A 12,260-nucleotide genomic window follows, 5' to 3' on the forward strand; every position below is an offset into this window, starting at 1 on the left:
GTCCTACAAACAAGTTATTTTGTATCATTTTTATTAGATTCCACATATAAGTGACAAATCGTATTTGTCTTTCTCTTGTCTGACTTATTTCACTCAGTATGATAATCTCTAGGTCCATTCATGTTGCTGCAAATGGCATTATTTCATTCTTTTTTATGGCTGAGTAATATTCCATTGTACAGATCCTGATAATTTATTTACACCTTTACCAACTAACCTATGTTTATTACTTTAGAGGAATATTAATCATATTGTTATAGTAATATATATATAATAATTATAATAATAATAGTAGCAACCAATACTTTAATAATGCTAATATAGAACAAGGCTCTCTTCTCAATTATTTTGCTTTTAAAAAGCAAAATAATTTAATTCATTAAATTCATTAAAATCATTTAATTCACACAAGAACCCTATGAGGTATGTACCATTATCTCCATTTCACAGAGAAGGAAACTGAGAGATTAAATAACCTGACTGCAGTCACTGAACTGGTAGAACAAGCTACCAGCTGATAGAACAAGGTTTCATACCCATTGAATCTTTCTCCAGAATCCATGCTTCCAGCAGCTAAGCTGCTCTCCTGCTCCATGCTATTCTCCGAATCCCTCCCTAGAAACTGTGCTGTGTCTATTACTTTACCTCTCGGGGACCTCTCCACATTTTGGTGCCAGTATCTCATCTAACAAGTAGCCTCAAGTTTCTACCAAGAAGGGAAATCATTTTCCATTGACCCTCTATCTCCCTCACCCACAACCAATAACTCTTTCTATTTCAAGCTTTTTTTAAAAATAGGTATTATTTATTGACTTCTATGTATAGGAAATGTGGATTTAGTTTTCGTACACACACTTCCCCTGTGATACACACTCCCCCAGCTATCCATCCTCCCATATGTCACCAGATTTTTGGTGGAAAAATCAAAATTAAAAAGTCACAGCTGAATAAAGAGTCTGAACCATTTCTCTGGTATTAACAAATTCCTCTAATTTAGCTTGCTTAGATATCTGTTTATCCATTACCAATTCATTCCCAATCTTTCTGATAGCATTATAAATCTCCTTGTAGAACATTCAAATGTATAGGATTATCGTCTAATTTAATGTTCTAGAGACATCCTTTTTAGGCCTCTGTGCATTCGATCCTATCTAGATGGTCTACCCTTTGCCTACTATACAGCTTTCAGCCTGAACATCCTTGTCACATCATCCTGCACAATCAAGTCTCCTCTTTGCTGTGTCAGATTCAATGTTTTCTTAACCTAGTGTTTCCTCTTTCTTGATTTATTTCTGTATTTTGGTGGAACATTCTCCAGTGGCTCTTGAGAAAAAATGCCCAGGAAGTCCATGTTTTGAGCTCTTGTGTTATCTTATTAGATAAGTATGTATATTTCTGTCTTATCCTTGCACTTGTTAGATGAATTCCATGGTATAGAGTTATAAATTGAGCATATTTTTCACTTCAGAATTTTCTAGACCTTGTTCATTATTTTCTAGCTTTCCAGGTTAACCTGGAGAAATCAAATGCAATTAATATTTTACTAAAATTTGCATTCTTTTGCATGTTCTCTCTCAAATTTTTGAGATCTTCATTCTCAGAATTCTAATCAAAATTGAATCTTGCTGTGGATCTTTCTTCATTAATTGCACTAAGCACTATATCAGTCTGTTCATTCTGAAAATGTGTGGCCTCAAATTTTAGGGAATTTTCTATTATTATTTGTTTAGTAAATTCTTCCTCTCCAGTGTCTCTGATCTCTTCTCTTGTTGTTCCTGTTGTTTCTATATTAGACTCCCAAGCTAAATCTCTTAATTTTTTTCTTTTTATGTTTTCTTTTCCATTTTTAATTTCTTTTCTTCTGCTAACATGTTTTATTTCTACTTCATACTTAATGATAATAGAAAATCCTTATTATTTTTTAATTCTGCTTTTATTTCATGGGTGTAGTATCTCTCTGGGTTATTATTTATATCCAAAAAAACCCCAAAAACAAAAACAAAACACTGTTTTGTGCTCCCTGCATTATGTTGTTCCGATTGCCTCTGTTGGGCTTGTTGGCTTTCGTTCTCTGTCTTTGATGCTAGAGTGTGTCCTCAGAGGTCCAGTGGCTCATGGCTGTCCGTTCATATCTAATAATGAGGTATTTGAAAGATGGTTGTGTGTTCAGGTGGCTTATGGCAGTGGTGTGCTTCACTGGAGGATTTTCATCAGGCTGGTTACTGGCTGTTTCACTGGAAGATCCTGAAGATCACCACCTAAAAGTCATTGCTCTCAGACTTTAGCTTCCCAGAAACCTTTTAGTCCCATGCCTAAAGACAGAAGTGTGCTTCAAGAATTGGGAGAGTGAAGAGAATGGGATGGACAGTGGGGCTCAGCAATGCACACAGACCCTCAGGCAGTCCCAGGCTTTTTGAATGATAAAAAACACGCTCAGCTGACCCTGGTTCCCCAATTTTAGAGTCCTTCTGGCTCCTTTAGCTTATCTGTTTTGTTTGTTTGTTTGCAAGAATGGGATTGGGCATTTTCCTGGCTGTGTTAGGGGAACTGGATGCAGAGTTTCAATTTTCTTAAAAAAAATTTCTCGTCACCTCTCCCATTTTAGTCAATCACTATCTTCCCAGACCTATTCCAGTCAAATTCACCAGTGCTCCAGCTGTTGATGCAAGTGTTGGGTTTTGTATATAGGCCATTAAAACAATTGTTTAATTGTATTAAAATCATCTGGGTTTCTGTCATCTTTGAGGGAAGGTGCTTTACCTTTTCATCTGAGACTCCCTGGCTCTTAGCACAGTGCCCATTGCATGTTTGAGACTCAACTAAAATTTTTCTTTAATGAACAGTTGTCTGAAGATTTGGATTTGACTCTGTGTTACTTATCAAGAATTGATCTTGGGTTTTTTTTTTTTTAACATCTTTTCGTCTCAGCACAATACCCACCTCACAGGACTCTTGAGGACCAAATTTAGAAAGTAGATGAGAAAGCACCTGGTTAACTATAAGTTGTTGTAAATAGTTTTTATTTCTACAAGATATAATCATAGGCTGTACAACATTCTATAAACAAATTATTAAATCTTACAGCGCATTATTGTGTTACAATTAGTTAATATATAAGGAGAACTCTGCTCCTTATTGAACAACCATCCTGCAGTCTATTTGATCAGCCCCTGCCTAACTCTGATCTTATCCTCCCTACTCTACCTCATTCATTGCTGGAACTACACTGGCTTCTAGATGTTTCTGGAAGACCCCCATTGGGTCTCACTTCAGGGCTTTTCCATCTTCCATTCCAAATGTCTGGAACTGCCTGTTCCCAAGTCTTTAGGTCTCACTCTGTCACTTAATTGAAGTATTTTCTCAAACATCTTCCCCTGAGAAAAGCCTCCTCAGATTACTTCTGTTCTCCTTTCCCTGGTTTATTTTTGTTTGTTTAATAATTTCTCATCTCCTCATTAGAATGTAAAGTCAACAGTGCAAACACTTTTCTATTTTGTTCAGTGTTACATTTTTAGCACCTGGATAAATAACTAATATCTAGTGCATAGTCAATAAACATTTATTGAAGATAATATGATATGTCGTGTACCATTCTAAATGGCATACATGATATCAATTGATAATAATTCTCAAAACAATTTTGTGACACAGTACTGGTAAGATAGAGCTTGGTTGCAGGATATTCTTCAGTTCTTTCACACAACAGCAGCACTCATTTATTAGCATTGCTTTTAAGCTTCACTTTTTAGTCATGGTTTTAATTATATTGATAGGAAAAATGTATTTTAAATATAATAGAAATGATACCATATGTATAACTTTTTCTCTTTTTTCCATCAGTAAAATGTCTCTTTTTCAGACTGCAGATAAGGATAGTAGTCGGTGTGCATTTTGGAACTACCTACCTGACACCATGAATGGAAGCTGGTCCTCAGAGGGCTGTGAGCTGATGTACTCCAATGAGACCCACACCTCATGCCGCTGTAATCACCTGACACATTTTGCAATTTTGATGTCTTCTGGTTCTTCCGTTGTAAGGCAACTTTCCAATTCATACTTATAAATTTTTTTGCTCTTTTTTTAAAGGACCACACTCATGCCCATGGAAGTTCCCAGGCTAGAGGTCGAATTGGAGCTGTAGCCGATGGCCTACACCACAGCCACAGCAACACCAGATCCAAGCCACATCTGTGACCTACACTACAGCTCACAGCAACGCCAGATCCTTAACCCATTGAGGGAGGCCAGGGATCAAACCCCCATCCTCATGGATACTGGTCAGATTAATTTCCACTGAGCCATAATGGGAACTCCCTGTCTTTTTTTTTTTTTTTAATAAATCTATTTTTCCTCCTTTTTTATATAATTCAACACAATGATTTTACATACTTTCTTTGGGTATATACAGTATTTTTAATTTATTTCTACAGTTTCAACATTACCTTTTAGTCTTTCTTTTCCTGCCTGCCTTCTATGACATACATAGTCTGGATTTTTGGTTATTTTTAGTTCAAGACTTAACTAGTACATAATATACATGAAGTATATGTTAAATATCTATCCATTGACTCAGCTTTTAATACTGCTTTTGAGGACCATGTATATATTTTGATGTACATGGACTTTAAGGGCTTTTGCCTTTGTATCAGAAGTTTATTTTTACCCACGATAAATGTATTAAAAATCTTTCAGGAGTTCCTGTTGTGGTTCAGTGCTAATGAACCCAACTAGTATCCATGAGGACATGGGTTCCATCCCTGGTCCCTGGCCCCACTCAGTGGGTTAGGGATCCAGTGTTGCCATGAGCTGAGGTGTAGGTGGCAGATGCTTCTCAGATCTGGCGTTGCTGTGGCTGTGGCATAGGCTGGCAGCTTACAGCCCCTATTCAACCCCTAACCTGGGAATTTCCATATGCCATTCATGTGGCCCTAAAAAAAAAATTTATACCTGGTCAATAAGTATTAGCACATTTATAACTAATACCATGTCTTAATAATGTAGAACCCCACAAGGTTTTTATACACGAAAATCTCTCTAAAGTGAGTAATTTCATTATGTGTGTTGTACACCAGCAGTATCTTCCTTTTACATTGTGTATTTTTAATTTTATATCCATATATCACAATCTTCATTAAATTACAGGTTTATTTCCATGCTTACTTAGAATCCATCGCACATATAACATGACCAAATAAATCTGCCCAAACATAATGTCAGTGATAAAGATGAATTTTTTTTTCTGAATGCTCAGTAAGCAAAAATGTCCCTATTCTGTATATAAAACCATTTGGTTAGAATTAAACCATTTCTGATACCTTTGTTTAATGTTTTTAAATGAATTGCTGCATAGAAATAAGACTCGTTCTTACCACTAATAAATCTGCTTTAATTAACCATTTTCACATTACGGTAATGAATTGCCTTTCTAATATCATGAAACTGATGATGATAACATTGTTAAACCATACACTAATATATACTATGCCTAGAAAAAAAATCGCTAATTACAGAACTGTTAAGGTGCTACATGATTTATATCAGATTTCTCTGAATATTGAGCTTTTTCAAAAGTACAAAATTTTTCTCATCTAAATGCACATTTGTATTTTTACATTTTATGAACAGCTTGATTAATGTTTCACCAAAAAAAGGAAGTTCATTATATGTTGTAGTTCCTTTGACAAGCTCCTGAGTTATTCTCTTAACTGCTGTATTATTATTTTCCCTTAGGGTATTAAAGATTATAATACTCTTACAAGGATCACTCAACTAGGAATAATTATTTCACTGATTTGCCTTGCCATATGCATTTTTACCTTCTGGTTCTTCAGTGAAATTCAAAGCACCAGGACAACAATTCACAAAAATCTCTGCTGTAGCCTATTCCTTGCAGAATTTGTTTTTCTTGTGGGGATCAATACAAATACTAATAAGGTAAGTTGATCTCCTTTCCCCGCTATCTTTATTTTCTAAGTTTTGACTCTCCTAAGTATATATATCATAGAAACATGACTTATAAGTAAGGGCTTACAGGGCAAACACACTATTTTGTTCCAAGTCTTTTCCATGTTTGATAATGCTAACATATTTAAGCAATTTGCTCATCAATTCCATTAACCACAGTGTCCATCATGCTGAACTGGGAAAACTTGGCAACAAACTGAAGAAATAACCTTTTTTAATTTTATTTTGTTTTATTTTTACATGGTCGTTAAACAAAAACAGAGGAGAGCGGGAGAATTTGAAAGAACGTTTCTCTCATCCCGGGGAGTGAACACAAAAGCGGCTAAGATTCGTAGACTGAAATATGACAAATTAGCTCAATCTAGAAACTGCACTTTTCTAACCAATTTCCACTATTATCGATCTAGAGCCTTCCTGAATAGTTCCCATATTCTCTGAGTCTGGGTGTTTCTGGAAGCAGGCACTAAAGTGAGATAAAAGATGCAATAAATTTATTAGGTGAAATGGCTGTGAAAGAAAATGGGAAGAGAGAGTCTTGGAGAGTCCTCAGACCAGGATGCAGGTCTGACCCTGAGTTAAGGAAAGAGAGGAGAAAGGATGAGTGGGTAGAAGCACTTTACAGGGTAGTGCATTTCTAAGGAAAGGTCAGCGTGATTGTCAAGGAGTCTTTGCAGCAGACCCTGAGTCGGAGTCACAAGGCCAGTATCGCGAGAGCAGGCAAGTCTCGCTGTCTTCGGTCAGTGGCTGGCAGCAGCCATCGGAAGCACAAGCACAGCAGTGGCCTTCCTGGGGCAATAGGTGCATCGGGCTCTGCATTTGGAGATGGAGAAGTGCAGGCTTATGGCCACAAAAGATGAAATTGCCTCCTTATTTCCATTCTTATTAGTAATCTTTCAAGTACTGAGACAAACCTTCAGTTACCAAGGTTTTCTTCTGAAGTAGATGCCGCCAGGCACCTATTTTAAATAGTATACGGTGGGCTATAAACGCTGTATCTGTTTTTGTTTGGCTTGCAGTGGTATTCATAACACCTTCCAATTTTGTGTACCCTTCACTATCCTGCAATGCCTAACTCCTCCTTCGGTTTCATTCCACTGTCATCCTCACCATGAAACCGTTCCGTATACCGTTTATTTTCAATTCTATTTTCCTGTCAAATTCTTCCTATTTTCAAGCCATATTTCAAATCTCACTGCAAATCACTATCCTCAACCTTATATAGTACTCTCCAGTTTTAGTAGGTAATGTCATTATTCTTGAATTATACGTTTATTAAGTGCAATAGGTATATGTTATTATGTTATCTCTCCTGTAAAAGATTGTTTGTTCTGTCAGTTCAGAAGTATGCAACTACTTTGGTTTCTATTATTACTTATAAGCCTAACTCTAGTTCTAAATGTGAAATTAATACTAATAAATAGTATTTAACTGAAATCCATCTGAAATTTACTTGGTAAATCTTACAACTTACAGTGATTCTAAATGTATATTTTTTGTAAAGTATATCATCATTTGTCTGTTTTGTAAATTCAGTATTTTAAATTAATCAAGATACTGGATATGTTTCATTTAACACAGTATTAGCAGTAATTTTCATTCTTTGAGCATGAATAAAATAAAGCCATCTCCAAAACAGAAATCATCTCAAATCATAACTAAAGTCACTGGAATAATCATGGTTTACGTATGACTAATCCACAATTTATAAATGTATAAAACATAGACCTCTCTGGATAAGAATAGCAACTTAATTCTATCACAGGATTGGCGAAACTTTCACATTAATAAAGCACAGCTCTTTTAAATCGAGGGAAGTGATAAAAATTAAAAAACTGGCGGTTAATTTTAATGTGACCAAGCATTGTATAAAATGGCCCAATTTCTGGAGAAAGTCAGGATTATATGTTATGGTAATGTTGAGCATTGCTTATGGTTTCTTTCTTTCTTTGCTCTGTAGCTCTTTTGTTCAATCATCGCAGGGCTGCTGCATTACTTCTTCTTAGCTGCCTTTGCATGGATGTGCATTGAAGGCATCCACCTCTACCTCATTGTGGTAGGAGTCATCTACAACAAGGGATTTTTGCACAAGAACTTTTATATCTTTGGCTATCTCAGCCCAGCTGTGGTAGTTGGATTTTCAGCATCATTAGGTTACAGATATTATGGCACCACCAAAGTGTAAGTTGAGATGATCTCATAAATATTTGAAATGGAAATCTAAATCATCTTTGCATATCATTGACAATTTTGCTTTGTTGCAGTACCTACAAACGTATTTACAGATTTTATCTCTTCTTTACTTTTCAGATGTTGGCTTAGCACAGAAAACAACTTTATTTGGAGTTTTATAGGACCAGCATGTCTGATCATTCTTGTAAGTATATTTAAAATTGTGGTTAGAATTCAAAAAGTTATGACTTAAGGGTGCTTAAAATTCTCAGCCTCAGGCATTACTTTGGCAGGGAAAACAATTTTGAGCAATTGACAGTTTCTCATTTATTAGCATTTTACATGTATTGAATCACCATTGAGAAAAAAACATATACCTTTTCAGTTCACAGCTTTTACAATTCTTTTGCCCCTCTTGGGAGGATGTATTTTTGCATTATATGCAGGAAAAGCATTTTTCACATATCAGTTGTATCTCAGTGTACTTCAGTACTGAGAGTGTACCAACCAGCTGATAATCTGGCATTTCACATGTTTACGTTATTTAATCTTTTATCGATGATCAGTGATCTTTGAAGATTAGACTGTCATCTTTATAGTTTTATCATCCTCATGTACCCTGTCATCATGAAAGTGATTTTAAACTAAATTGCGACATCAGAGACAAGAACCCACTATTTCCCATGAGCAGACAAGTCATATATTGATAGCCCTATTTCAGCTGGGAAGAAAGCCTTTTAATTCTTATTGGAAGTGGTTTCAAACCTACAAATTTGGCAGCCATTCTATGTTCCATTCCAAATAAAGACACTTTTATATGTCTCCAGAGCATTTCTAAGTGCTATAAGTTTTCAAAGCCATTGTGAATATGATATTCTGTCGATGAAACTGGGAGTCTGACAAGGCTCTACAGTAGAATGAATTGTCCGTGAAGGCATTGTGACAATATTTTGGACAACTTTATCTGTATCTTTTGACCAAAAGCTAGCTATCTTTTTGAATTTGTTTTTCTCTTTCTCTGTCCCTGTGTGTTGTTATGGTTTTGAGGAAGCTGCTCAGTGGGGAAAGACCTGAAATGCAAAGCAGAAAATTTCATCGAGGCTTAATTTTTAATGGTGTGGGTGAAATAAAGTGCATTCAGAGATGGTATTTCCCTAATCATTGCAGAAAACAGTTTATAATTCTCCTAATGAGCCTAGTAATATAAAAAGAAACCATTTGCAAGATTTCACCTAAAACAACTTCAGAGTTAGGGTATTTAGAATTAAATATTCAAATCACGTGAGAATAGAGACTGAACATGTCTTATTCATATATTTTCATGCATTGCCCTGAAAATTTTGTGTGAAGCCACTACCTACCTATGTATTCTAGTTTTGCTGATTCCTCATTGATACTGTTTTGCACAAGCGAAAGTTCTGTGCATCAGTAAATTCTTATAGTTTAAATGAAGTGGTGAGCTAGAAATTTCCTGATAACAGAGAAAAATAGGAGCATATTTCACTACAGTAAGAAGCGAGAAATGTTCCCTGAAATTATTTTTTTTTTTACTTTTGCTTCTATAAGGGAAAAGATAATTTTGGATTATCTTAGAATAAGGTGGGCAGACTTTAGATGGGCTTATCTACAAACGAGTCCCATAAACATTCCCAGAAGCCTAAATGAACAACAACACACTGTCCTAATCTGGAATTAATATTAGTTATGGTTTAGGTATGATGATCATTCCATTCAACTAGAGGGTTAGGCTACTTAAGAAATGCATAAGGCCCCTCAGTTTGACCCTAAAACTGAATACTGCTTATCTTTTTTGTATCTTTAGAAACAGTAGAAATTCTTTAAATAATTATTGAATGGAAGCGAATTCCATTGCTCTGGTTATCCTTGGCATTATGTGCTAATGCCAGCATATTTTTGTTGTTGTTCTTAACTGTTATTATTATTATTATTATTGTTATTGTTATTCAGCTGTTTGATACAACATTAAGTAAAACTTTTCCTGTTGGCGCAGAATAATATTGAGTTAAAACACAAAGTGAGGAGTTCCCATTGTGGCTTAGCAGAAACAAATCCGATTAGTATCCATGAGGATGTAGGTTCGATCCCTGGCCTCTCTCAGTGGGTTAAGGATCCGACATTGCTGTGAGCTGTGGTGTAGGTCACAGATGCAGCTCAGATCCCGAGTTGCTGTGGCTATGGTGTAGACCAGCAGCTGCAGCTCCGATTTGACGGCTGGCCAGGGAACTTCCATGTGCCACAAGAGCAGCCCTAGAAAGAAAATACTAAATAAATAAATAGAAAGAGGTATTGAGCACCCAACATTTGAAAAAGAGCCACCAATAGTTTGGGCCAGACACTTCCCTGGGGTCTTACAAAGAGACGGCAGAACCAGCTGTAGCCCAGTAAGAGGACCAGAGGGGAAGAGCTAAGAGGGTCATGGCTCAGAGTTAGGAGTCTCTTGTCTTTGAGGGAGTGCATTGTTCTCTATGAAAAGCTTTTCCTTAACCTGCCAGTGAGGAAAAAAGATAAGTGCTCCCCCATCTCCTTAAAGACAAGTTATGGAGGAGTACTCTCACAGGTTTGCAGAGAATGGAAACAGAACTAGTCAGTGTGAAACACTCATCCTGATCCCAGATGGAATGCCAATTTGCCTGTGGAATTGTCCTGTCTCCTTGATATACAAGAGCAGAGTATGAGCAAATTTTTATGATATCCTGACATATGTCCCCTGACTTTGGGTCAGATGCCAACAGAGCGCCAGATTTGCTTTTAGTTTCCTATAGGCTGCATGCTTCTTGAACTGTCCCCTTGACATCAGGGAGGAAAAGGGTTATTATAGAGTGTAGCTAGGAATAAAATGATGAGGGGAACACGCAGAAGTGTCAGCTATCCTATAAGCACAGGAAACTTAGAGAAGTGAAGAAAAGTTGTAGAGCTGCCCAGAAGGTTGCCAGATCAAGTGAATCAAATAGAAGTGTCGAATGGTGGCATGGCTGGCCCTCTCTGAAAAATAGAAAAGGACAAGATGGAAGTAAAATAGCTACCCTAAGAAAATCACATGCCATATAAGTGGCCATCACATAAGTCAAGATTACCAGCAGTAATAAACATCAGTTAAACCAAAGTGATGTCATGAAGCTCTCTCCATCACAAGGAGTAATCAGACCCTCCCAGCCCCCAGCAGCAGAGGAGCTGAGCTTTGTCCATGGAGGAACATATCCTAGAACCAACCATCCAACCCCCACACTTGTCTGCACAGATTTACTGAATGAAAAGCATCAACCTATGTTTGGAGATATTCTGGTAGGTAAAGATGCCAGGCCATGTTATTTAATTCACCATGGTTGAAGTGGTCTGGGCATGGTGGGAGAACAAAGGAAATAGAAGAATTATCCCCTGCCCAATTGCTTCTCGAAAGCACGGCAAACAAATGACAAAGAATGTCATCTAATCAAATATAAGTGATACTGGTGAGATGTGGGAGATCAAAACAGGCTGGAAGTCATCACTGAGATGAGGAACAGAGAAGATATCGAATCCTCAATAATTATCTGTGTATTTTAATTGATCCACTAATAAAGGCCATGGAAATAAATGAGGCAAGAAAAAACACCCTTTGATCTTTCTTAAGCTACCTGACAGTTCTGTGTTCTGGATTCCTCACATGTAAAATGAAAATAATGAGAGCAGCCCAACCCAACAAAGATGTGGTAAAAGAATTTTTTTTTTTTTAGAAAAACATCTATTCTTTAAAAATTAAAAAAGGAAAGTACACAAAAATTTGAAGGGCAATCTTTGGCTGTCTTAGCTTCACCTTTTGTATTAAAAATTATATCAAAGCACTAATTTTAAAACCATAATTTGCAAAACAAAAATTTGTGTGTGTCTGTGTGAAAAGCATAAGTGTATGTGTATAAAGCATAAGTCCTAATTTTATTATTTTTATTTTTTGCTTTTTAGGGCCACACCCACAGCATATGGAGGTTCCCAGGCTAAGGGTTAAATCAGAGCTACAGCTGCCAGTCTATGCCAGAGCCACAGCAACGCAGGATCAAGATGTGTCTGGGACCTACACCACAGCTCACGGGCAACACCAGATCCTTAACCCACTGAGTGAGGCCTGGGAT

General features: G+C 36.6%; 1 protein-coding gene across 2 annotated transcripts in view; it reads left to right on the forward strand.

Annotated features, from left to right (window-relative positions):
* The window catches only part of ADGRL4 (adhesion G protein-coupled receptor L4), a 99,984-nt gene that overhangs the window by 68,697 nt on the left and 19,027 nt on the right, over positions 1 to 12,260 (forward strand). For both annotated transcript variants that reach the window (XM_005665360.3, XM_005665361.3), the window contains exons 10-13: positions 3,860 to 4,033; positions 5,731 to 5,934; positions 7,922 to 8,142; positions 8,272 to 8,338. In XM_005665360.3, coding sequence (XP_005665417.2) covers positions 3,860 to 4,033; positions 5,731 to 5,934; positions 7,922 to 8,142; positions 8,272 to 8,338 — 666 coding nt within the window. The remainder of the gene's footprint in view (positions 1 to 3,859; positions 4,034 to 5,730; positions 5,935 to 7,921; positions 8,143 to 8,271; positions 8,339 to 12,260) is intronic.

The sequence above is a fragment of the Sus scrofa genome, chromosome 6, assembly GCF_000003025.6.
Source record: "Sus scrofa isolate TJ Tabasco breed Duroc chromosome 6, Sscrofa11.1, whole genome shotgun sequence".
Taxonomy (NCBI): domain Eukaryota; kingdom Metazoa; phylum Chordata; class Mammalia; order Artiodactyla; family Suidae; genus Sus; species Sus scrofa.